Here is a 27,787-nt window from a genome sequence, read left to right as displayed (position 1 = left end):
ACAGCATTTCTGCACATGCGCTGAATAAGTTGGTTTAACCCTTTTATTACAGGAGGAAATGTGATGACATTTTAACCTTTTAGGGAAAAGTTGGCATTTGAATTCTTAACACAAACCAGTCATGTTTGAAGAAATAGCCACATAGTTGTACACACTTCCATATACTAATACATACATATATCTGTCCTTCATATGCTGATTGCCAATGGCATGTAAACTATGGGCCCATTCAGAAGACACCTTAAACCATGGCTTTAACCATGGTGGTTAAGCCAGAAAGCCAGCTCGTGTTCATGGAATCATAGAATAGTAGAGTTGGAAGGGGCCTATAAGGCCATTGAGTCCAACCCCCTGCTCAAAAGACACCTTAAACCACAGCTTTAACCATGGTGAATAAGGCTTTTTGCTTTATTCACCATGGTTAAAGCTGTGGTTTAAGGTGTCTTCTGAACACAGCCCGGCTTTCTGGCTTAACCACCATGGTTAAAGCCATGGTTTAAGGTGTCTTCTGAACTGGACCATTAAGTAGAAAGGGCAAATGGAAACAACCAACCAGGAGGAGGTACATAATGTGGTGATCTTAACACATTATGCAATTCCAAACTAAAACTTCCAAGCTGCAGTTTTATATAGCGCATGCACAAAAACTTGCATACACAGAATGAGATCTGAAATTAAGAACTCACATCTGAGATTACATGGATGAATGTGTTACTTTCCAAGGAAATAACAAATTCATTTGGGATAAGTTCACCCGTCACTAATTTTAATAGTGATTTGTTGTTAGGCTCCTTGTAGAGCAGGGGTCCCCAACCCTTTTTGGTTGGTGGGCACATTTGGATTGTCAAGAGTGTTGCAGGTGCTCTCACAAAATGGCTGCCATGGGGGGGTTGTCCATTCAAAAATGGCTGTCATGGTGGACATGGCCAGTCACTCATTTCACAGAAGGGAAAGTTGTAAAGCTAAAAAAAAAAAAAAAAAAACTTGCTCAAGAATTTAATTACAAGGTAGAGATGGGTCTCTGAGTTTCAAAATACAAAACACATCTTCTGAATGCAAATACAGATGGTGCTGGAGGACAGCACTTTTCTTTCTAGCATGGCAGTGCCCCTGTTTTGTTGTTGGTGGTGGTAAAAAAAAAGTATTTTGTTTAGAAATATGAAATAACAATGATTAAAAATGATATAAAAACAAAAATATCAAATGTTTACAACACATTCAGCCTGTTTTACATTATTCACCAGAATAATGTAATAAGGATAAAAGATTAAAAACACCACGTTAAAATAATTACTGTTTATAAAAGAAGCAGAGTTCTGATAAAACCTGGTTCTGTAAGGTTACAGAATAAAACCTTATTCTGTAACCTTACAGAACCAGGTTTCTTTTATAAACAGCAATTATTTTAACATGGTGTTTTTATTCTTTTATCCTAACCGCCCAGAGAGCTTCGGCTGTGGGGCGGTATATAAATGCAAATAAATAAATAAATAAATAACTGCTGTTCACCTCTCTGAAATCGTTTGGATGTGGAGCGGCATACAAATATTGTAAATAATTTTCTTTTAGAAAAGGTTCTCTAGATATTTTGCAACTGTTGTTCCTGTATATTTGCTTATTGTATACATTTTAATCTCTATTACAGCCACAAAACAATCAGTTTTCAATTCTTAGCCTTGTTATAACCTTCCAAAACTAGGACTGCACGCTCGGTGGATGCTGGACTGTAGTAGGCCCTGCAGTATGCAGGTGCAAGCAACTTCAGGGGATCTGGGGTCCATTTTCCACCCCCTCCTGCTGTTTCATGACTAAGGCTGTTTCTACACCTGCCTTTTTTTCCAGGGATCATCCCTGTGCATGCAAATGCCGCACAGGGGATCCCAGGAGCAGGCAGAGACGATCCCTCCATTTTCCTGGGATAATCCTTAGGTGTAGAAAGGGCCTAAGTACAGCAGCGGCTTGCCAGTGGCATGACAACGGCACATGGAGAAAAGGAGGGCACATGGAGTCCACAGGCTACATGTTACTCACCCTTGATGTATATAATAAAAGAAAGATATATTTCTAAAAATGACTCCTGGTTGATTATCCCTCTGATCAATCATGTCTTGTTAGGTTTTTCAGCAAGGGCCATGTCTCAGAATTTCAGGCAGTGTCCCATTTTTTTTAAAAAAAATATATATTAAAAATTAAATTTAAAAGGTTTCTCTCCCATTGGAAGCAATGGAAGAGAATTACACTGTGCCAACTCCAAGGCTGGTGTTCTTTCAGTCCAGGCATATGTCTGTAAAGAAGGCTATGAATCCTGCCGATCCACAGCCTCTCACATGCCTCCTTTCTCTCCTTATGTCAGAGGCGCACCTGCTGCAGGTAGGATGGGTCTCCCTCATCAAGGAATCCCATGCCCCTGAGGTCAGCCTTCCAGGGACTATAGGATGGTTCCAAAATACTTTAATAAATTGATCTTTTTTTCCTGATATGAGAGCTTGGGCCTTTGCATGGTTAAGAGATTTGACAACCAGAAATATGAATGGGTTGCACTTCTCATTGCTGTTCTTTATAATTAATACTGCTAATTTGTTTGAAAAGTCCCATTGATTTCACTGGGTATATTCTAAGTATGCTTAAATTTGGATCTAACCCAACATTTCCTAATCTGAGTGTGGGCCATTTAATTTTTTTTTTCCTTTCAGAGAAAACATACTGCTTTTGTTGAGTTTTAAAGCATATTGAAGAGAGTTCACTTTGATCTGGAGAATCCAGGCGAGTTTCCTTGAAATGATAGGACTAGTCTGTAACATATAGTTTATGCATAAAATAAATGAAAGTATTAATTATAAGTCAATGAAAGAATTACTTTATGATTGGATTGTTTTGAAAGCGCAGCAAGAGATAAATAGCTGAACTGAATACTGAGAGAACATAGGGCCAGAAATCCTAAGGGAAAAATAAGCCCTGAGGTAAATTAAACTACTGTTGAGGAAGATAAAAGAGGGGACCCACCAGGGGAAAAATGAGATGGTAATGCCTGTATGTATCCCAAATGGCATTTAGATTTTTTAAAGGCTTGTACTCTACTATTGATTTTCTTCCCATGAAAAATTGCTTTTCTGATTTTAATGTTGGCATTGCCATGAGAAATAGGAACATCTTGTATTGTAAAATACTGTCCGGAACATTGCTCTCATCATTTTTTCACTTGGGCCATATTATAGTGCTGCAAAGGAGAAACAGTCTGTGGTCCTATTCAAATCTTAACATGGGCAGGATCTACACTACTGCGTTATAATGGTATTGAAGTGCACTGACAACTGTTAGGGCCCATGACACAGGGTGTCATGAGACGAGCATTTTATTGCTCACTCATCGCTAGGCATGCACAGATTTTTGTGGATCCTATTCACATTGTTGTTTGTGTCCCTCATGCCTCCCACCCCTTCTAGCCTTCTTTGCGTGACAGAAAAAGATCCCAGTAAATCCAAATTACTTTTGAGATGGAACGTCCCGCTATCTCCTGTTGTGTGCAGGAGAAGCAGCGCGATCAAAATGGCCCACTGAATGGGCCACTTGCATGTCGTTTACTTCCTCTTTTGAAAGAGGAAGTAATGAGGGACAAAAGCGTGGGCGGAGAAGTGACAGTAAGGAAACACAATTTTCCCCCATGTTATGATGTTCACACCATTTCCAAACCGTTTTCAAAGTTTTATTATCCCTCTTGGTGTAGATCTGGGGAATCCTGAAGGGCTCAATTGTGACCCTGGTGGGGAGATTTGGCCCCTGGATCTGAGGTTTCCCATCCCTGCCAAAGGCATAGCTATGGCCTTGAAGAGAGAGATCTGGACAAGGGTTCTCCCACCACCCACCACCCCCAGGCCTCCATCTGCTGCAGGAACTCATCTTCTTGGGTATAGGATGGAGAGGGAGGGAAGGGGCTTTTCGGTGGGCAAGGCAGGGAGGGGAAAGAAAAGCCCGTGGATCTCCCAGATCCAAAGGCCTCTCTTACTCCTGTGCCCACCCTGGCAGCATGAGACAGCTAAATGGGCTGAGAGGCCCACCAAGCACCAAATACAGCAAGGGAAGACAGAAAAGCAAAAATGCCTCCATCGCTCCTGCCTTGCACTGGTTTCTCAGAAGCCACTGATTTCAGAGGCTTCTGTTGTGCAGGGGTCAATCCTGTAGGTCTGTGGGGTTTCTTTTCTTTTCCTTTTTTTTCCTTTTTTTTTTTCCAGATGCATCTCATATGATGACTTCTCCTCTTAAATAAAGGGTATGTAAATCAGCCCATAATTAGAACGTTTTGTCAGGAAGCTAGTATTATTAGATAGTCCAATCCACCTTGAATCCCAATTGCTCTTGAATGGTATAGCTAAATCAATGTAAGACCTGGGCTGCCTTTTATGAACGACCACAAGCTTCTCTTTCTTCTTCCATCATTTTCTCCTTCGTCATCTTGCCTTTCATCACTTGATGCACCACTTATATCACATTATGCTGATAATACACATTTGTTGTTGTTTTTAAGTAACCCCAAATGCATCTTTGTTTTTGTCAAAGTGCCTGAACATTTAAACAAGAAAGACAGATCAACTCCCATTACATTCAGTGCCAGAAGAAGCCTGAGGTATCTCAGCGGATGCTAGATTGGTGGGTGGAACTAAGTGCAATTTTGATGATTGTTTCAGGTCAATTTTCCGGGGGGGGGGGGGAGGGAGGGGAAACTGCATGGAGTAATGCCAGTGTTTTTGCTTTGTTTTTTAGAATGATGAAAGCTCCTAGAAAGTGCAATCTTTGTATGTGTAAAAGGATAAACACGCGTGCAAAGTATTGCCTCCCAATTACAATTAAATGTGAACCATTTTCAAAGCTTGGCTCTCTGTCCATAAAACTGGCAAACCAGTGAATCCCTTCCCAGTTACACTTGCTGCTGGCTTGTGCCTCCAGGTATAGGAAGCATCTATTACAGCCTGGCCTCTAGTTCTCGCCAAGTGATCCTAGCTTCTAACTTCCTCCAACTTGGATTGGGCTTCAGTTTCTCCTCCTGCCACCCACTGTTTTACTGGCTTAACAAGCAGCTTCCTCATCACAACCTTATTTCATATTCCTTCTACATCTATAGTTATATATTATTTTCACGGGAGCTACCAACCAATTTCAGCCCAACGTTCTATCTTGGCTTCTGCTTTCTCTTTCTGCTAAAGAGATGTAGCCATCTACATGCCAGTCCATCCTATCTCCTAGCATGTTTCTCTCTCCCATATGTGTTACTTCAAATACTGATAAAATCCACAGCAAACATTTCACTATTTTCACTCGCCATTGCTCTGTTGAATTGAACGTAAAGGATTCCTCCTTCTTGCTAATGCCATCTCTTCTAAACCAGCATCAGGCCTTTCTCTTACCCAGCTCCAAGAATATGTGGGTAAATAAAATGTATAGTAAGCTGTCCTGCCGCACGAATAACTAAACCAAGCTGAAGGAGAACAGCCTGGTGTAGGGAAAAAGTGTTCATTTTGGACCAGGGCACTTAAGCTCATACCTTGGCTAAGCATGATCTCCCATCCTCCACTTTCCCACAGGATTGTTACAGTGACTAAATTCCATGATCACATATATGCTGCCTTATGTTCATTAGAGAAATGATGCGAGACAACTACATACTGTATAGTAATAGAGTATAGGATGCAGACAAGCTGGAGCGTGTTCAGAGGAGAGCAACCAGGATGATCAGAAGTCTGGAAAAAAAGCCCTATGAAGAGAGACTGAAACAACTGGGCATGTTTAGCCTGGAGAAGAGAAGATTGAGGGGAGACATGATAGTACTCTTCAAGTACTTATAAGGTCACACAAAGGAGGGCCAGGATCTCTTCTCGATCATCCCAGAGTGCAGGACACAGAATAACGGGCTCAAGTTACAGGAAGGCAGATTCCAGCTGGACATCAGGAAAAACTTCCTGACTGTTAGAGCAGTACGACAATGGAACCAGTTACCTAGGGAGGTTGTGGGCTCTCCCACACTAGAAGCATTCAGGAGGCAGCTGGACAACTGTCTATCAGGTATGCTTTAGGGTGGATTCCTGCATTGAGCAGGGGGTTGGACTCAACGGCCTTATAGGCCCCTTCCAACTCTACTATTCTATGATTCTATGATTCTATGTACACTAACTTCAGACACTCTTAAGGGATTATTGTACTTGGCATAGCCCAAAGGGAATCTGTAAGTTGACATGTTTTCTTGACGAAAGGGAAAACTAGGCAAAATAGGGCCCAGGCAAAAAGGCAGCATCTCAGCATCTGCTTTCTCCGCTCTACCTAAAGAGGAACTGATATGCACAGTTTTTGTGACACATTTCCAGGCCCTCAATAGTGCATGCCTTGTTGCTCTCTGTTGAATTTGTTTTGTTATCTAATCGCTGCAAAGTTTTTCTTTTCATTCCCACCTGCTACTAAGTAAAACTGCTGCCATTGTCATGGTGTCTGCTATATTAAATCATGCAAAATGCAGGAAAGAAACAGAACTCATGGTTTTATAATGATTTTCAAAATAATTTAGATGAGTGTTGAACCTGTCACAGAGGTCATGAGGCTTTGTTAAGGCCGTGACTACTGCAATCTTTAACAACAAGACTGTGCTCTAAACTTCACAAATCTCACATTTCCTGTTGTGCAATGTATATGGTATAAATGTAGCTGTCTAAGACAGCTACATTTCATATATATTTATATGTGAAATCTTACTGGTGATTTCCTTTATTTGTTGTTGTTTTCTTTCTATTCCTGCTGCTCATTTGATCTGTATCATTGCCCACAGTAAAAGAGAAATGTTCGAGGGGAGAATACTGTCAGCTAAATTGCACCATCTTTTTCCAAAGGCCTGTCCAGTACAGCTTATTTCTGTCTTGTTGTTGGAGAGGTTTTTTCAGCACCAATGGGATAGGTAAGCACAGGCAGAGATGGATACTGGTAAGGAAACAAATGATTTAACTCTTGTTGCATTTTAGAAAATAACACTTGCAAGGTTTGTATTATCTTGTTAATGCACTCTGGCTAACACTTTCATTAATCATAGATTGAATATAAAATAAAGTTAGGAGGAAACATAAAAATGTAACAGAAAAGCATAGAATGATTCAATGTGTACTTAGAAGGAAGTTAAACCAGCACACTTGGAGGCTGCCAGACCCTATATAATCCTAATAAACACATACAGGGCTGACTTCAAGGAGTTGCAAGAGTTAGCAAAATAAGAGAAAGGAAATTTTAGAAATAGAAACTGACGGCGAAAATATACTAGTTTACTGATATTTTTATGTTGTTAGTTGCATGTCCAGAGCCCTTTGATTCCAAGATCTAGTGCTAATGTTTTAGGCTGCAATCTGATGCATCTAAGGGCTCATCTACACCAAGCAGAATATCGCACAATGAAAGCGGTATATAAAAGGCAGGAGCCCCACTACTGCTTTATAGCAGCATTGAAGTGCACTGACCACTGTTGGGGCCCATTGACACAAAGCATAAACTGTTTTCATACCACTTTCATAGTGTTATATCCTGCTTGGTGTAGATGTGTCATGGGCCCCAACAATGGTCAGTGCACTTCCGTACCACTATAAAGCAATAGTGTCGATCCTGCAGTGCACTTCAATATGGCTATAAAGCAGCAGTGTGGCTCCTGCCTTTTATACACCGCTTTCATAGTGGAATATCCTGTTTGGTGTAGAAGAGCCCGTAGATTGGAATAAACCCCACTGAATACCGTGCAAGTTAATTCTGAGTAAACGTACATAAGATCAGACAGCTCATAACAATAACAATCCAACAGCACCCAACAGACCAAGAGAAACATATTTTGTGCCATGAACACATCCGACACAACCAGAAGAAGCATACTTTGAACAGATTTGGTCTTTCCACTGATGGATTATCCTGATGAACTGAAGTGGACACTAAAAGCTTGTGGAGTGTGTTTTGCAGACTGCCGCAAGAGTCTGAATTATAAGTAACAAAATACATTTTCATAGACAGCCAGAGAGAGAAATGGAGGGATGTCACTATATATAAAAAAGCCAAAGTAAGAAATCAAGACCAAGTAGAAGCATATCTGGGCTAGACTGGTGACTCATAATGAATATGGGTATGACTTCCTCTCTTAGCCACTAGAAGTCTTAGTACCTATGATACAGAAATAGAAAATATAATGTATTGCACCAATTCAACTATTAAAAACATGCAACATTGGGAAATTTCTGGACTACATCAAATGCAGATTTACTGGGAGAAACAGTGGAGGCTAGTGGCTCTGATGTCAGTGGGATGGTGAATCTGCTCTGGGTTTCAGTTAGAACTCTAGAACCCATCAGAAACTCTAAATGATAACAACCTTTAGAGTTCTAACTCTTTTGGACTGAAACCCGGAGTGGATTCACTATGCCACTGACGTCAGCTCATAATATCCCAGGGATTTCCAAATTGAGGGAGTTAATTTCCCAGGCAAGCCCACACCACCATTTGTGAAATTTGTCTGCCTCTCAAAATGCTTCATATCATTACAGGTAAAATAGAAAGCAGGAGTCCCCGATGGCAGTAACATGTTCCTTCTGCAATAAATACTCTCAAAGGTACCACAAGAATCAGTTGGACTCTCCAGATATCAGACTCTAGCTTTAAATCCTCTTATCATCGTCTCTACAGGCTGAGTCACCTTAAAATACTGGAAGCGAACCATACAGCTAAGAATCAAAAAATCAATTAATACCTTGGCCATTCCAGCTCAGCCTTTGACTTTGTCCATGGGCCTAGTTAAGTGCTTTGACCCCAATTTGAATAACCTTGATGCATTTACACAGAAACCCATTGCAGAGTTCAGAATGTATCAGGCGAATTTGAAAACATTTCATGATCTGAAGGAGATAGAATATTAAGAAACTTCATTAGAAAGACATGCTGCAAACTCACTTTGAGCAGCATAAAAGGCAGATAATATAAAGAGAATTCTTTGCCATTGTCACCTCTGCTGGGTGATGAGCAGCTTTTGTGCACCATAAGCAACCATGTGCAGTAAACATACTCTCTAACCTATCTCAGGTGTTCTCTGTAGAATGAATGCATGTTGGGTGGATGTGTTGCAGGCTCTGTGACCCCTGAACTCTCTGCGTCCATTGGAATGTCTATAGTAACACCCCTTGCGTACAGCCGATATCCTAATGAATGCAAGTCGGTTGAGGGCGGAGCCTATTGATGTGATGCTATTCCTCTCTTAAATGTATTAATTTTTCATAGAATAAATGCCTGAATGTGGCTTGTGTATTGTAGAAAAAGCAAGAGATCTAGCCTGACCCCTTATGGCTAAAACAGTGAACTGGAAAGAAAGGGGTGGGAAGGTTCTAATCGTTCCACGATCAATAATCTGGTACAGGTGAATGAAATGCTTAAGAAGTCTTTAATATACTATGTACCAAAAACAATCTGTATACCTCAAATAAGTCCTAACTGTGTAATACTATATATATATATATATATACCCTCAAATAAAAATTTTAAAACCAAACCAAACGCGTTTCGACCCAATTTGGGTCTTCCTCAGTGGTATAATGGAATTTACATACATATAGAGTAAAGAAAGATATTTTGGAATTGTCTTAGCCACTACTCTGTTGCTTCTTTTTTAAAAAGGCTGAACGGGAGCCTACTACGTTCAAGTTCTTTTGGCACACTGGTAGCTTTTATATACATGCCTTCATGTTTCATCTAATGAGGTGATTTTAAAATGGCATGGAGCTATTTTATGCAACAGGTCTAGCACTACTTGTGATCAAATCTGTATGTTCTTACAGAGGCTGCTAGCGGAACCAAACTTGGGTCGAAATGCGTTTGGTTTGGTTTGGTTTAAAAGTTTTTATTTGAGGGTATATATATATAGTATTACACAGTTAGGACTTATTTGAGGTATACAGATCGTTTTTGGTACATAGTATATTAAACACTTCTTACGCATTTCATTGACCTGTACCAGATTATTGATAGTGGAACGATTAGAAGCTTTCCCACCCCTTTCTTTCCAGTTCACTGCTTGTGTATTGTTCTCATTTCAGCCCTATTCAGGTGTTTTGAAACTGAATAGGGCAAACACACAAGGAGAAAGAGTTCTCCAACCTCGACCTTCATTACACCCATTACCCTCAACTCATAGAGGGCAATCATCTGAAGGGGAGACTCTTCTTTATCCATGCAGGCTCTTCACACAAGCCTCAATGCGGATTTTTCAGGGTTTGAAGCTGTTCACTGTTTGAAGGGTTGTCCAATGCCAGTCTGGTGTAAAGTTCAAGAACCATTAGTAGGAAGAGCTGGGCCTTGAAGTTGCCCATCAAGAGCACCTGGAAAGTAGACTGAGCAAGACACACAGATCACCTATTCACAGTCTTCCACACTAGGGGGAGATGTACTGCATTTCTATTTAAATTATAATAAATTGCTTCTACACATATAACTTAGCGTATGCAAATGTTCTACAAAGCAGTGCGCTCTTTTCTCCTCCTTTTTGGTGATGCATGACCATTTTGGGGAGGGGGGGTGATTCACATGTGGCAACCCTACCTGTTTTCCAATCCTTTTAACTATAGAAAGCAAGGACTTCCTGCATACATAGCATCTGCTGTACCACGGACCTATAGTTCCTCCTGAATCCTTAGCTGGCAGTTTGAAAACCACTGGCTTAAGTGAAAGAAAGTCCCCCTGAAAAAGCAAAGCCAGAACAAAACAATAATCCATTACAGGAATGGGTAAATGAGCCTCAAAATTATCTTAATTTAGATAAATGTCGCTTTCTCAGCTGGACTACTCTTAAGTGCATCAGGTAATCGCTCTTTTGCAGACCCACCTCTTTTTCATCCTAGGGGACCAAGGGTTCGGGGGTGTTAAATAGCTCTGGCTCCAGGGCTCCCTCTCCCACAGGCCATTATGTGCTTACGGCTTGAGGAGGCTGCTGAGTTGGAGGCAGTGCATAATATGTGCTTTGAAGGGAAAGGTATAAATAATACATATGGTGTAGCTATTTCCAACCTTATAATGGCTTCAGCCTTTGACTACAATGTGGTACTTGTGCCAGGAGCTCGTGTCAGAGAGAGGAAGCAAGCTAAATGATATCCCCGTAGAGGAATAAATGGTGTTTTTTTTGACAGGGAGGAGCTGATGCAACTAAGCCTCGAAGTCTTTGTATTTTACTCCCCAAAACATTTTAACGTGAAAGTTTTAAAGCATGCCGTTGTTTACATTTGGAACCTGCAACGGAAACCGGAGCCTGTAATAAAGTGAAGATGCTAAAGGTCCAGACATTCCTGGATGTCAAAGAAAACTGTTAGGGACCCACAGGTCCAGATACACACATGGTAGGCTGGCTGCATATGCATTACCAGGAAAAGAGGAATGGCATCAGCAAAACAAGTATAGGCAAATTTTGAAATACTTGTAGAAATACAATACATCTCACCATAGTTGAGAAGACTGATGTGGTGACCTGTGTGCCTACTCAGTCTGCTGTCCAGGTGCTAACTCCTGCTTTTCCCTCCTTGTAATTCCTTGACTTTAGACCAGGCTTGGACATCAAATATAGGACACCTTTAAATACAGGACTGTCCTATGACAGCTCTCCAAAATATTACTAGGATGATGATGATGATGATGATGATGATGATGATGATGATGATGAATTTATCTCCAAAATAGAGGCCTGTCCTCTCTAAATTAGGACACCTGGCTACCTTAGCAAGTGGGTCAAAAGAGAAAAAATTAGGATGTTCTTCACAGTAAGTTACCAACTACGTATAATCTAATTTAGTTATTGTGAGGGAAATTTCCACAATTAGCCCACATTACGGGGATGTGTGAACCAGCAAATCTCAAGCTCACTAACGCTTTCCAAATTCCATCTCTGAGCTTGTTCTGATTCGGGTCCATATCAGATTACAAGCTGGGGTGGGTGGAGTTGTGCCATTAAAATCCATGTTTTTGCACATATTTCCCCAAATGTACACATCAATGGTGCACGTCTTTGAAATGTATGCATTCTTCTTCCATTAATTAAAGCATATTTGTGCACATTTTTGAAACATGCATTTTTCCACATGCGTTTTTCAAATCTGTGCATGCTGTGGAATGCATTTTGGGGTGTGTGTGTCTGCGAATCACATTGCAAGGTCGAAAAGATATCGAGTTTCACCGCGGATTACCTCTGAGTCCGTGTTCATTCTGGAAGGTGCAAAGTGGGTAAATCCTAATAAAAAATGAACTGAAGCGAATGACTCATGCATCCTACTCTAGCCGTATATCGCCTAACAATGGCATACAGACACGCATCAGTTATTAAAAACACAGCCCAAAATGTCCCCCCTTCCCAAATATACTGCCATCTTCCATAATTGATACGTGCTTATAAAACCATATTAAGCTGACGCAGTTGCCAGAGTTAACGAACTGGACTCCAAGAACCTCTGTCAGGCTCAGCTTCAAAATTTGTATAAGGTTGTTAACAAGCTGGTCTCCAAGGCATGTTATTAACAACCTGAGCTTCTATAGGAAACAAGTGAGTTCCAATTTCTCATTCAAAGCTACAGGGGTTTACAGTATTCAGTGTATAAATCCAGAAAGACTCATGTTGCAGGAATAACAGGCCTTAATCCACATGATTATCCTGATGGGAATGTGCTTTTTTAATATTAAAAATCTGGAAATCTGAATAGCTAGTGCTCCCTGCAGTTCATTTCCAATTTCGCTTTTATACTCCTCTATTTTTACCCTAATTGTTCCATAAGAGCCAAACTGCACATAACTTGCAGCCATATGAATCCCACCACATTTTATTTCTTCAAAATGTAGTCTTAAAGAGCAGGTGAGAGTGTCATGATGGTGGGGTGGGGGTGGTGTAGGCTGCTTAGTCCTTTCCCTTCCAGCTATTTTTCTGCTCACAATCCTCCCCCAGGTGCTTTTCACCCCATGGAACTCTGTACATGTTCTGAGATGCACAAACATTTTGTACACAAAAGGTGCCAACCCTCCATACAAGTAAGAGAGCTTCAGGCATTGGTAGTATAAAATGTAATAAACAAATAAATAAACAAATCATAAATAAAATGTAATAAACAAACAAATAAATAAATAACCTCTAAATAACACAGTGTCCTAGGATATCCCTCCAAATTACATCATACCCCAAAGATGTTATCTTTGTCAAATTCTGAATTCATTCAAACATTCTCTTCATCTCCTTTCTTTCTTTCATTCAAACTTTACCCAGTCTCTTTATTTTTCTCAATCTCTTTGGGAGAGCGCAAGGCAGCCCAGCTCAAATGCTAAAGGAGAAGGGATTGGACATCAATGTGTATGAAGACCATTGATCAGAGTCTGGGCAGAATGCTACCTGCACATTTCTCCTCATACTTTTGAAATTGGAAAGATTAGAGGCTTCTTTTTAAACCTATTTGCCAGTAGCAGCTTGCTACGTAACAGAGACGTAAAAAAGGGACCAGACCCAGCAAGAAACTCAGTTTTCCCATCTCCACTCTATCAGAGAGCTCGAATAGGATGTAATAACATCAGAGACTCACGCGCTCATCTTCCAATGTGATCTATACTACATCAGCTGCCAGCAATGTCTTTCTACTTTCTATACAGAACAAGCAAGTCAATCTTTACAAAAGAACAAATTGACACAATTCCAATATCAAAAACAGTGGGAGAAAACATTTTAGTCTCCCAGTACAGAGACAGCTGATCTGAAAGCTGCTGTCCTCTAAAGAAAGATAGTTCAAAGTGAGACTCCAGTGTGAAATGGCTGACTGGGCATGGCTAGATGAGAGGGGTTGAGGGGGATGATCTCACGATTTTATGATCGCGAGATCGTCTTCATTGTCTACATGCGGCGCGTGACGTCCCAGGAGGAAGAGGATGTCACACCCACCATTTTGAATTTTTTTTTAAGGGAAAATGAGCGCATGAGCGCCCGAACAAAATTGAAAAGTTTTTTTTAAAACAACAACAACAACAACTCACGCTCCCCCACCCACCCCCAATGGGCACAGAGCTCCTGATGAGCTCTGTGCCCCGTGCCTGGCTCCTCACATTTACTCACGAGGAGCTGGGACAAAACCGTGATTGTGGGCCACACGTCCTGTGGTCTCAGGATCATCCTGAGACTATGGGAAAAATTAGAATGAAAGGGTAGGGCAATATCCCGGGCCAAGGGAGGGATCATTTGGACACAGGGACGATCCTGGGATGATTCCTGGGATATCGCCTCGTCTAGACATGGCCTAAGAATGTATCAAGAAGTTCGATTCTATCTGTTTAGGCTTCAATCAAGATAATAGTTTTCTGTTCTACTGCAGGTGTTAATTTAACAATGCTAAGACTGGTGTTATCACCAGTTCCTATTGTGAATGGTCAGTTTGCTTATCTTAAGCTTTATATACAACTGGACTGCTGATATTTCAGATTGTACTTTTGATATTTCATTGCCATTTCACCTCACTGTTTACATTTCTTCCTCCCCTTTATGACAAGGTGTATATATTACCTTAGGGTGACCACATGGAATGGAGGACAGGGCTCCTGTATCTTTAACTGTTGCATAGAGAAGGGAATTTCAGCAGGTGTCTTTTGCATGCATGTAGCACCTGATGAAATCCCCTCTTCGTCATAACAGTTAAAGCTGCAGAAGCTCTACTAGAGTGACCAGATACAAAAGAGGGCAGGGCTTCTGCAGCTTTAATGGTTGTGATGAATAGGGAATTTCACCAAGTGCTACATGCATGCAAATGACACGTGCTAAAATTCCCTTTTCTATGCAACTGTTAAAGATACAGGAACCCTGTCCTCCTTTCCATATGGTCACCCTATATTACCTGCTAACTGAGGACAAAGCTTTGTGCATCTGATGAAGCGGACTCTAGTCCATGAAAGTTTATCCCATAATAAATTGGTCTTTAAGGTACCAGAGAAGCCTCTTTGTTTAGACAATTCTCTCTAAACGTATTTAAGTATAGAGTTTCACCAAAGCCAGCTCCAGTCCTCAAGCCATATAAACACCTGCTACACACACATTACACAGACCTTTTCAAGAGAGAATTAACTCACTTGTAAACCTCTGAAAGGGAACCCATATACCTTACTTTGGGTATATGGCCCATCTGATGTACTGGCACTTAACTTAATCTTAGCATGTAATGTTTTAATTAGCAAAAAATCTGTATGCTACAAGGATTTCTTTCCCTCAGAAGTACCAATTAACTGCTCATTATGAAGGCAAAGAAATTTAATACCAAAATATTACTTTGTGTCAAGTAGTCAAGTATCAACTCTAGTGGATTGAACAGTTCTGCCTTGGGCAAGGAATGTTATTAAACTCACAGAACAAGGTCCACATGGAGTGAGCTGGGAATTTTTCATACGTTTTGAATTTGGAAGGAAATAAACAAGATGGAACACGCTTGCTAATAATGACAATAGGTCAGGAAAGGCAGAGCCAGGGGAACTAAGAAGTGAATATGCATTAGTTAGTCTGACAGAACCTAACTCAAGGGCCATTGGCCATACATTGTCTGTGAACAATAATGCCACTGTTAAAAAGAAGCAACTGCTAACACAACAAATACTGCAAAGACTCTGTGGCACCTTAAAGACTTAACAAATTTGTCATGGGCCATGACAGTATATGCTATAACTGGTACCAGCCCTACCATTAGGCAGGCTGAGGTAGTTGCCTCAAGTTGGGAGATGGCAGCAAGGTATGTATCTTCTGTGCTCCCTAAGCTAGCCTGCTACCTTGTATCTTCTCCTGTGCCCCCTAAACTAGCCTGCTGTCCCATCGCCAGAGTGAAATGCTAGTCCACTCAGTTCTTGAACATGGAACAGGGACGGAGGACATTCTGTTCTTTGCTTCAGCCTTGGGCTGGTCCCACCCATAATAAATGTTATTCTTTAAGATGCTGCTAGATGTGTGCAGTGCAGTCCAATGCACAGAAAATCCCACTGTGTTCAAGTGGGTTTATTTCATGGTAAATCTATTTAGGATTGCCATCTTAATCTGTTTCGGCAAACACAAGCATAGCAACTCCTCTAGAATTTTCTAGACAAGAGAGAAGTGACATGTACTTGAGGACTAATTCACAGGTAGGGTGGTCATGTGTCCTCTTTTACAGAAGGCAGTCCTTTATTTGAAGGCAGTGGAGGCTGGTGGCTCTGATTTTGGTGGGGCTGTGAGTCCATTCTGGGTTTCAGCCAGAACTCTAAAGGATCTATCCAAGGTGCTGAACTTATTTTGGGGATAGGGTTCAGCACCCTGCATTAGTACAGCATATAACAGCATATGGGTAATAGCATATGGGAATTTTATGCAAATTTTATCCTCTTTTTTTTTGGTGGGGGTGATGTGTTTCCCCTGTTTGGGTGATACCTAAGCAGCTGCCATATTGACCAGTCACAAAACTACCACAAGTAGATGATGTGACTTAGAAAAGGCCAGCCCTGGAACATCCATTTAGGGGGCTTCCATTGCGCGTGCTCTCTTTGTCCAAGCCCATAGCCAGCCTAAAAGTACTGGGGGCGGGGCACAAAAGAGTAGAGGTGCAGTTCCTTTGGTTTGCCAGCCTTTTAAAGCTGAGCTTATATATATATAAAATAGGGGGCAGAGAAAATTTGGGGGGGCAGGCCCCCACCCCCACCCCCCGCTACAGGCCTGCTGTTTATATGCATAGGTTTGTAGCCATGATGAGGTAAATCTGCCCTTTGCTAGATATTTGATGCACCTTAGGCCATCTTGGTTGCTAATGGCAGGATTGTAAATAGAGTAATAAAAATGCAGATGAGCTATTGGAATAGAGGTCTATGACAGTGAGACTAATGGGGTTTTGGGGAAGTCATAAGCTCTCGCTTCCGACAACACTGCTAACATAAAATGATAAAAGGGGAGAACCTTTTGGAATGCAACAGATGTGCTGTTCATGGCGTGTGCTGCTATTTGAAATATAAAGAGTGTCGTGTTTGTCTGAATATGAAAGAGAGCAAAGCACATCTCAAAAAGGTTATCATAACATTTGGGAAATGACTGAGGGATTGGAGCATCTTTTCTAAGAGGGAAGACAGATTAGTTGGGAAAATACTATGAAGGGGAACATGATAGCAGTTTATAAAATTGAGTGTGGTGTGGAAGAGGGCGGGGGAGAGAGAGAGATTTTTCCCTCTCTCACAATGCTAAATTTAAGGATTACCCAGTGAAAATGATCAGCAGCAGTTTCAGACAGTGGTTCGGTCAGGTAATTTAGGCCCCAGACATAATAGTTTTATGGGCAGAGGGGCCTTTAGAATGGCTTGAAGCACAACACGTCTTTTCTCACCCACACTACCACCATTCCAGGCTTCTACATCCTGACAGAGCTAACCAGGAAACAGTTTGCCAAGGCTGATAAAACGATCAAACAAAAACAGAAATACTCTGAGCGCATGCAATTTTACATTTGAAACTTCCTGAAATCGTAGCACGTTCATTAAAAACAGGGTTTGCTTCTTCTGCCCGGATGCTATGCACAGTTACTTCAGAATAACTTTTGTTTTGTTATAGAAGAGGGTAATAGGCTTTAAAAGTTAAAATAAGAAAATAAAATGAGTGTCTGTCTCTAACCAGCCATGTTTTCAAAAAGAAAAAAAGAGGAAAGGATGCTGGCGCAGCTAGTGTCTGCTCCTGTGGGCCTCAGCATGCTTATGCCACCCTCAGTGCTGCTGTGGGACATGTTTGCTGCTACTCCCCCATCACTGGCCACTCTCTGGTGGCCATGTGCCCCCCACTTGGGTTGCAGGGCCTTAGATTCGGGTCTCAAGGTCCAGGCCTCGCTGCACCGGTGGTTTCAGAACAAATGAAAGAAAGTATTATTTTTTCACACAATGGAGAATCAACTTATGGACTTTGCTGCCGCAAGATATGACCATGTGCCACTAGCTTATACTTCGTAAAAGAGTTAGGCAAATGCTTGAGGGATAAGTTGAACCAGGAGTGGGCTTTTCCTGTGGTAGCTCAGTGTAACCTCATAAGATCAGATGCAGAAGGCATCTGAATACAAGATAGGTTGGGAGCAAATGAATAGCAAGGGGGAGTTCAAAGAATCATAGAATTATATGGTTGGAAGGGGCCTATAAGGCCATTGAGTCCAACCCCCTGCTCAATGCAGGAATCCACCTTAAAGCATACCTGACAGATGGTTGTCCAGCTGCCTCTTGAAGGCCTCTAGTGTGGGAGACCCCACAACCTCCCCAGGTAACTGGTTCCATTGTCGTACTGCTCTAACAGTCAGGAAGTTTTTCCTGATGTCCAGCCGGAATCTGGCTTCCTGTAACTTGAGACCATTATGCAACTACTGTGTGCCTGATTGTGCCTTCTGAGTTCTCAGCCAGTTGTTCACATGATGGCAGGGAGCTTTCTGATATGTCTCTGTTCTTGAAGGTTATTCTCCATTTCTGGCTTTAGCATCCTTGGCTTTCATACCCTCTGCTGCTGCCCTCTTTTGGCTCCTCGTGCCCAACCCCTGCCAAGTCCACAAAGTGTGCCCCTGTGCAGATCTGTCTATCTGTAGAGGAAATCCACCAGTCATACCTGCGATCTCAGCAATCTTCCAGAAGCCGTGCTCTTCCTTGGCTACTTGCTCCACCTCCTCCATGAGCAGCATCCCCAAATTCTGATGCTGGAATTTGGTGCCTTCATCCTCTGCTGACATATTTAACAGAGACAATAGACTGTTGGAGACAGGGTGCCAGACTGGCCTGTTTTTGTATTTTTTTATAGCAGCAAATCCCTGTACAGATGTCTGGGGAGGTAGGCTCAAAAAATCTCTACAATAAGGCTGTGCAGGGACTCACCAATCCACTCTGAATCCTGACCCAGACCTTCCAGATCGGGTCTGAACCACTCCAGATCTATCTGGACCCCTTCCGAACCGATCCGGATCTGAATCCAGAGCAAAATCCAGAGATCTCGATTCCCCCCCCAATAGACTTACATTAGAAAAGAAAAACACTTACAACTTTTTTAGTTTTCAAGATAGAAACATGTAAATGGGCACCTTGAGAGCTTCTAAATATATCCTTAGTCATGGCCACTTTGAAGGAAATGGAATCATCCCCTGATTTGGGGGGAAATTTTAACGTTTCCCCCCACTTACAGAAATGCATTTATCTCCATCATTTTTAAGATACACACATGTAACTGGGCACCATGATAGCTTCCACATAGGACCTTAGGCATGGCTGCTTTGAAGGAAATGGGATCATCCCCTGATTTTGGGGGAAATTTTAAAATTAAACCTAAATCAGAATCTTCCTCATTTGTATGTCTTATTATCTACAGTTCCTCTTAGGTTAACCACTTCAAAGGAACACTGGGAACTTCAAGATAGAAATATGAAACAGGGTGAGTGTACAGCACATAACTCATCATGTGGGGAAAAAAGTCAGACCTTGCAGTGCCACGCTTGTATCACAATACTTTCTTAAACCTTAATTTTTTCATGCGATCCACTCATTTCAAAGTGCTATAACTTCCTCATGTTACTTTTCAATGTGATAGAACCTAAGTAGGGCTTTAGGCATGCCAATTTTGAAGCACATAGGCTCATCTGCTGATTTTTAGGATTTTAACAAAGATTTTACCCTCAAACCATCCCACAATTTACAAAAATGCATTCATCTCCATCATTTTTCAAGATATACACATGTAACTGGGCAACATGATAGCTTCTAAATAGGACTTTAGACATGCCAATGTTGAAGCATATCAGTTCATCCCCTAACTTTTTAGGATTTTTTTAAAGTTTGGGGTTTTAAAATTATTATTTTTAAATACGCTGTCATTTTTCAAGTTACACACATGTAACTTTGCAACACGATAGAACCTAAATAGGGCTTTAGGCAAGCCAATTTTGAAGCACATAGGTTCATCTGCTGATTTTTAGGGATTTTGTAAAGGTTTTACCATTCCCTCTTCACAAAAATGCATTCATCTCCGTCATTTTTAAAGATAAAGAGAGGAAACTCAGCACCATGTTAGCTTCTACATAGGGCTTCTTTTTTAAAAAATCCTAAAAATCAGTGGATGGCATGCTGGAAGTTGTAGGACTTTATTCTATCTAAACATGCATAGGATTGCAGCCTCATGCTGCAATTTTCAGATGTCTAGGCTTCACAGTCTTGGTGCTATGGTGCGGATAGATGGAGGGACAAACACAATAAACTTTTATTATTATCTACACACACACACACACACGGAGTTGCCCAGAGCAGCTTGCAAAATATAAAAAGTGTGAGAACAGTTCTTGTAATACATTTACAACAGGCTGAAAGCAGCAGCAAAAACATCCACACACCCACACACTGAAACAAATAGCCACTAAGTAAAATTAAGCAACAGCAAAGTCAATCGCTTGGTTAGGAAGAAATGTCTTCACTTGCCAGAGGAACACAGATAAAGGGGAAGATGACTTAAGCTCTTAGGGCAGTGAGTTCCGCATGAGGGGCGCTGCAAACAAGAACGCCTCCTTGTGCCTTGCCACCAATCATGCCCCTGAAACCAATGACATGTTATGGAAATGGGTGCAAGTGCCGATAAAGTGTTCACCAAGTCTACAAAGAAGTTCCTTCAGTTTTGAATGTTTCTCCCCACTGCCACCTGGGAGGTGTCTATATGCTCTATGAACCCCAGAGTGGCGCTGCATCGTTTATATGATGCATCCACTGACTCACAGCTATGTTGGGGTTTTACCCCGAAACTGCACCTTTTCATGGTGAGGTTTTATTGTGATGTTGTTCTTGCTGTTGTGACTCTCAGGTCACCACGTTGTTTCTTCGTCTGACAGTGGTGGCTTCGGTTCAGGTTAAGCCCAGTGGGTGTTGCTGGGGGTGGATCCAAGCCCAATTGTGATTTTTTTCCCCATCCAGGGTAAGTGCAGGAGTGCAGGTCAAGGGGCAGGTTTTATGAGCTGAATGGCCGCCAGTGCTGCAGTTTTCCAGCTGGATAGACTATGCTGCCTCTTGCCATTTTGGCTTCACAGCAGCAATGCTGCAGTGTTTTGAGGGAATCGGCTACAAAGCCAGGTCGTACAGAAACACCCCATCCCTGTTCTCTTGGAAGAACACTTCCTCATCCTCATCCTTTCTAGTTTACTTTGTTCTTGTCTCAGGAACCAAAAAAGGCATTGTCTTGATCCGTTGGCACATGGACTGCCTCTGTTCCAGCTAGCCCACATGCAGCTGTTCAGCAGCAACAGCAGCACAGTGCAGCTGAAGAACGGTACATATCCATTCTGCTAGGGTATTTGAGGCTACTGTGAAGTGGGGCATTGCCAATGTCTCTCTCATCACATACCTTGCAAGATTAGATTTCACCTGCAATCTTGCATGTCCTATAGATTATAGATTATACAACCCATTTCTAGTCATCGTAAAAATTAATTATCTATACGGAATTGTAGCTCAGTGGTGGAGAACACACTTTATATGCAGAAGATCATGGTCCAATCCCTGACACCCCAGTTAAAAGGATCAGGTAGCAGTTGTGGGAGTACAGATGGGTGAGCTTTTTGTCCAGTTAATTTTGTTCCTAAATTTCTTTATAAATCGTTCAGAAAGAACTTGCAAGTTTTTGGAGTCAAACCAACATATTTGTCTACCCAGGAATATGGCTATGAATGCTTAGCTCTCAAAAATATGGCTTTGAACCCCCATTGTGTGAAATTAGAGTTGCCATTTCTTTTTCCTGACACACCCCTCATCACCTGGGGGTTTTGTGTTGGGAAGGGGTTTCCCTGAGAGGAGTAGTTTCATTTCTCTAGTTAAGTTTCATTTCTTCAAGACTGAAACAGTTGTTTATGTTTTGGGGGAAGAGAGTGAAGAGTGAGAGAGCCAGCCAGAAAAGAGCCAGGAAAAGATGAGAGCATGAGGAAGAAGCAGAGGGGAAAATTCTAAATGCAGCTAGGGTAAAGGACTTGCATTTTGCAACTTTTATTTCCTTTTAAATGCCTTTGTGCAACTCAACTCGTTTACCTCAATACCTTTTATTGTAATTTGCTTGTTTTAATATATTAGTAAACTTTGTGTTAAACCTCAAGTGTCTGGTGTGCCAATTACCCCATGTCTAAAGCCTAAACCCTACGTTACTGGCAAGGGGAAGGTAAAAAGAAGGATGGCAGAGATCCTTAAGGAGTAGCTCAGGGGGTCCAGGATATAGAAGAAACCCTGACATCCAGATTTGGAGATTTCTTTATAAGTGGGACAGAAAGAACTTTACATTTTTAAAGAGTAAAAATGACCCTAGAAGCTGCTGCCAGTTAGAATGGACAAAACTGGGCTGGAGAGACCAGGGGCATAGCTATACAGCTTGTTTACCCTGACCTAAATGTGCATATTCACATTTTAGGACACATGACTCACCCACCCATTCACCGCAGAGGTGGTTCTTTAACGCGATAATGCACATATTCGCATTTGCGATTTACCGCGACTTTTGGATCAACATCTGAGTTTCCACCACATTAGAGTTATGTGTCCTTGGGGGAGTTAAATTGCATTTTGACATGTGGGTGTAACTTTGAGGGCAGGACAAAGTGATTGGCCGATTTCCCACATTTTGCGTCCTCTGGCTGCCTCATTCCTTCCCTCTGTTTTCATGTCCGGAGATGGAGATGTGATAATGCATGTGCGCATTAATAACTGCACTACAAAAAATAATAATAATAATCAGGAGATAAATCACTGTTGCTGCTGCAGTGTGACACTCTTTACCTAGATTCAAATCAACAAAAATTCGGGTTTATATTCAATGAGGAGCAATCCCGTTGTCATATAGACAGGGGCCAGGTATAAAGCCTCTTCCTTTGGGCAATGGTTTCCCTTTATCTCATTAGCAAGATCATATGATTTAGGGATGTGAGCATCCCCTCTGAGATGTCTCACTGGTCTTATATATTTCTTTTGGCTTCCCTTGAAATTCCACCTCAGCTATTTCACCTGAGCAGGAGCTTCCAATTTCTCTGAACTTCACTTGAGGCAGAATTGTGATGCCACTCTAATATATATACCTGATGACTCATTGAAGTGCCATGTAGGGAAATCAGACGGTTATATCCAATGTTAGTCCTAGCCCCGTTGAAATGAATGAGATTGAACTTGGATACAACCGAGAGCTCACATTCACAAATGTACACTGAAGCAAGAACAGAACAGTAAATATTGATTATAAAAGGACTTGCAGCAGATTGGCAGTTTATCTGCCTGCAACATTTCTGATCTCTTATTTACTGTGAATGTTTTAGATTTCTTATTTATCTGTACCAATAATGTTTCTGATCTCTTAATCACTCTCGCCTCTGCTGCACAGGGTAATGTACTATGAAACCTAAGGAAGGTTTGTTTTGCATCAGACATTCTATGTAAAATTTCAATTAAAGTAATTGAAGTGAAAATTACCTCCTTTGTTCAGTCCTTGCTTTTTTCTTCCAAGTATGTTTGTGCCTCCCTTTCTCTTGCAGCATTAATTAAAACAGTTCATCCACAAAAACAGTGTGCTTCGCTTTTCCTTAGAAAACACTTACACCACACCTTTAAAAAACAGAAACAAACGAACACAGAGGAAGGGGGAAGGAAGCCCATAATCCAGAATGATGCTTTGCTAAATCTCTCAGGCTGCAATCATATTTACCTGGGAGTAAGTCCCATTGAATTAATTAGGGTTTACATCTGAATAGACATCTATAGGCTTTCACTGTCAGTCTTTAATTAGCAATCTATTGATAAAACCTCCATCACCACCACTACCACCACCATCTGGTCTCCTCTCCCCTTAAATCAGCCTTCCTCAACCTGGGGCGCTCCAGATGTGTTGGACTACAACTCCCAGAATGCCCCAGCCTGGGGCATTCTGGGAGATGCAGTCCAACACATCTGGAGCACCCCAGCTTGAGGAAGGCTGCCTTAAATGATGCCACCATTTAGCCTGTGGTGTCCCTTCAATGTGTAATTCCCTCCCAGAACACCTCTGCAAAGCTCCTTCTCTCCCTTTCTTTCAAACCACCTTTCTTGTGAAGATGCTGGCTTAATTGTTTTGTCCTCCTTATTTACTGAAATGAAGTCTAGAGCTGAACTAAATAATGTTCTTTGCATTTTCCTCACTCCCCTCTGTGTTGAATTTTAAATTGTAAACTACTCATGGGTTGCTCCTTTTGCATATTATTCTGTAAAGTGAATTGACAGACAGACAGACAGACAGAAGCAATTGAATGCAGCTGCATAACTCAATTGGAACAGTGAATTGAGATAACATTGTATTAAAGATAGAAGTCTGCCGAATATCAAAGCTGGACCATCTAGCTTAATATTTTCTTACATAACTCTCCAGGCTTTCAGCCAGGAATCTTTCCCAGTCCTCACAAGAGCTTCCAAGGCTGAAATCTAGAACTTTCCACATGCAACGTTTGTGCTCTCACCACTGAGCTGCAGTCCTTCCCTTTAAGGTGCTCCCCAAATAAACCAGAAACCTCCTTTATCAAGCACTTCTGTTCTGTCATTGCTATTACCCTCCAAAAAGTATTGAAGTCATGTGGAAGCAGAATTCTACACACTTCACAAAGAAAACAGTGAGGAAACACAATATTTCATGGGAAAGCAGAGGTAGCCATTCTGACCATGAGAAAAATGCCAAAATCCATATTGCTATAATACCTCTTTTAGATCAACTGATCACCACCACCACCCAGAAAGTGCAAACTTTTGAAATCCTCTTTTTCAGGCAAAATGTTACAAAAGGCAGGTGTTATACAAGGCATTTTGTCTTGTTCCCATTTTCATTTTTGACCTTTCAGCTTTTTCAAACAGGAAAAACGCTCATTTTGAATGGGAATAGTGTGCATTTCTGTGCATATTTTTCAAGAAGTGCACACTTCCCCCCCCATTGACTAAAGTGTGAAAATGTGCATTATTACTATTTTTTTTTAAAAAAATGTGCATTTCAAAGTCCACAATTTTGCAATGGGGTCACAAATTTGGTAATTTGCAAACATTTCTTGGGCGTGGGGGGGGGAAGCACTCCTCACATTTGCATTGGGTTTGTGAAGTGGACATGTTTGCTTGATTTGCAAACAGAAATTAAATAAATTCTCGTACATCCCTAATTCCCCCATAAGGGTAGGATTGCCTGGGATGCAGGGCAGCGTTTGCACTAGTATCCCAGTGGATTACAGCTATTGGAGCTGTTTCAGCAAACATTAGGTGCAAGTAATGAGTTCGATCAGTTTCTATGGGATTTAGTCACAATTAATTTTAGCTAGATTAGAGTCGTTGTGTAGACAACTCATTACATTAGAGGGATGTGGCCTTTATCCTTTCCACATTAGAGGGATGTGGAAATGGAAGCTGCCAGATCCCCATTGCACATGAGAACTCATCCGGCCGCTTTCCTGCAGAACCTGCAATGTATCTTATGTCATTGCTACCTTACGTGTGGCGTCCTTGTTGATATGTGAAAACAAGAGCGTGTGAAAATGAAATGTCTCTCATTTCCCATTTGGCAAGCTTTTGAATTATTCTCTGGCTGCCAAGTTCCCCTACTTCTCTAAAGAGCAGAAATTAGCAAAGCTATTTGTTTGTGTGCTTTCCCAGTGTTGAGAAGAATATCAAGTAGATTTAGCATCATCAGGGGAAGCATAACGCCTTATTATTTGGTGCGCCTGCTATAGCTATCTTAATATAGATGCCTCTTTGACATCTGGGTGGATATTTATTTATTTGCTTAGCCTATTTGTTTTTTTAATTAACGTTTACAACGTGAAAGGTATTTCCTACTGGATTACCAGCATTTTATTAGATAGTATTACAGAAACGTGGGTCTTTGGGGTTTGGTGAAAGGTTTAATTAAGTGTCTGATAAGGAATGGCATTATCACTTGTTGATGCTAGGTGGTTGCCCAGGGTAGCACATTAAGGGGGATCACCTCAGCAGCAACAGAACACAGAAGCTTTTTGTCCCAGCATCACCACCTTGGTTAAAGTGCTTCTTCTGCTCAGATGTGGTGGGGTCTTGGGAGGACGTTGAGGACTGACACTATAGGCAGGAGAAGGAGGAATGGACTCAGGATTTTAGTAACAGAAGTAGAGAGGGAGTAGAGAAGAAGGCAGTGAGCCTGTGGCATGGGTGAAGCAAGAGTGGTTGAACAGCAGCTGCCTAATACAATACAAGGCCTGAGATCTATGGAGGTATGACCCATATATCTTTGGGAGTCTGCTTTCTATGGAAGAGATGTCAAGTACAGCTGGACAACCATCTGTCAGGTATGCTTTAGGATGGATTCCTGCATTGAGCAGGAGGTTGGACTCGATGGCCTTTTAGGCCCCTTCCAACTCTACTATTCTATGATTCTACACTTAGAGCAATACGGTTTGACATAGTGGTTATATTATAATATTGTGCTCAGGGCTGTGATGGATATTCTCCCCATGTGGAAACTTTGATACATTGACCCAAATATTAGCCATCTGAAGTCATGCAATCATATGTATCATGAACGATGGAGTTCACAGGCCATCGCTTCAAATGACAGGAATGGATATCCCTTTTTTCCCCTTTTAAGCCTGATATGGTAACCCTTAGTGTGATGTTTCCTCTCTGCAGATTGTATTCCGGAAGATCAGTGATGTCAAAAGAGAAGAAGAAGAGAGGATGAAAAGGAAGAACGAAGCGCCTTTAGTTCTGCCACCTGACCACCCAGTCCGTCGACTTTTTCAGAGATTTAGGCAGCAGAAGGAGGCCCGGTTAGCTGCGGAAAGAGGCAGAGATGTTGACCTAGATGTTGAGAAAGGCAACGTTTTAGGAGACCATCCCTCCCGCACCGTTGTTAAAGCCAGCATTGTGACTGTCAGGGAGAGCCCCGCAACGCCAATCGCCTATCAGTCTGCGTCAACGTCTGGAGTGTCGGACCAGGCCAAACTGCAAGCCCCGGCTTCAGACTACGTCGTGGGAAAAGTGGCCGGGGATTATCCCAAGCGTAAAGGCTGGGCCAAATTCAAAGATGCCTGCGCGAAGGGAGAGGACTGGAACAAAGTTTCCAAAGCAGAGTCCATGGAGACATTGCCGGAGAGGACGAAAGCAGTGGGAGAGGCCACTCTGAAGAAGACGGACTCTTGTGACAGCGGCATCACAAAAAGTGACCTGCGCTTGGACAATGTCGGGGAGACGAGAAGTCCTCAGGACCGAAGTCCCGTCCTAGCAGAGGTCAAGCACTCTTTCTACCCCATCCCTGAACAGACTCTCCAGGCCACCATGCTGGAAGTGAAACACGAGCTGAAAGAGGACATCAAAGCTTTAAACACCAAAATGACCAATATAGAAAAACAGCTTGCTGAGATACTAAGGATATTAGCCTCTAGAAGAAGCTCTCAGACCCCCCAGGAGTTGTATGAAATATCAAGACCACAGTCTCCAGAATCAGAAAAAGATATTTTTGGAGCAAGCTGAGGTGGTTCTTTAAAAAAACAGGTTGACCGATTATCCCTGCAAACACAATCAAACACCCTTTTAACATTTTTTTAAACAAAACATTTAATCTTTTCTTGAGGAACACCATTTGAGGTGCCAGCCTGTTAACCATGTCCCCCCTCTCTAAATGGTACAGTAACAAGAGTTGCGACCTCATGTCAAGATGGCAGCTGACTCTGAAGTCTTTTTTGACAGCAAGGGTACAGTTTATAATGTTTTACCTATTTCATTAGTG

General features: G+C 41.7%; 1 protein-coding gene across 1 annotated transcript in view; it reads left to right on the top strand.

The window, feature by feature from the left end:
* KCNH1 (potassium voltage-gated channel subfamily H member 1) overlaps positions 1-27,531 on the top strand; it is a 284,996-nt gene extending 257,465 nt beyond the window's left edge. Inside the window, exon 11 of the mRNA XM_063125565.1 lies at positions 26,689-27,531. Coding sequence (XP_062981635.1) covers positions 26,689-27,531 — 843 coding nt within the window. The remainder of the gene's footprint in view (positions 1-26,688) is intronic.
* The last annotated feature ends 256 nt before the right edge of the window (positions 27,532-27,787 follow it).

The sequence above is a fragment of the Elgaria multicarinata genome, chromosome 4 (genome assembly GCF_023053635.1).
Source record: "Elgaria multicarinata webbii isolate HBS135686 ecotype San Diego chromosome 4, rElgMul1.1.pri, whole genome shotgun sequence".
NCBI classification, from domain to species: Eukaryota; Metazoa; Chordata; class Lepidosauria; order Squamata; family Anguidae; genus Elgaria; species Elgaria multicarinata.
The sequence above is the reverse complement of the archived record's forward strand: the minus strand, read 5'-3'. Positions and strand labels throughout refer to the sequence as shown.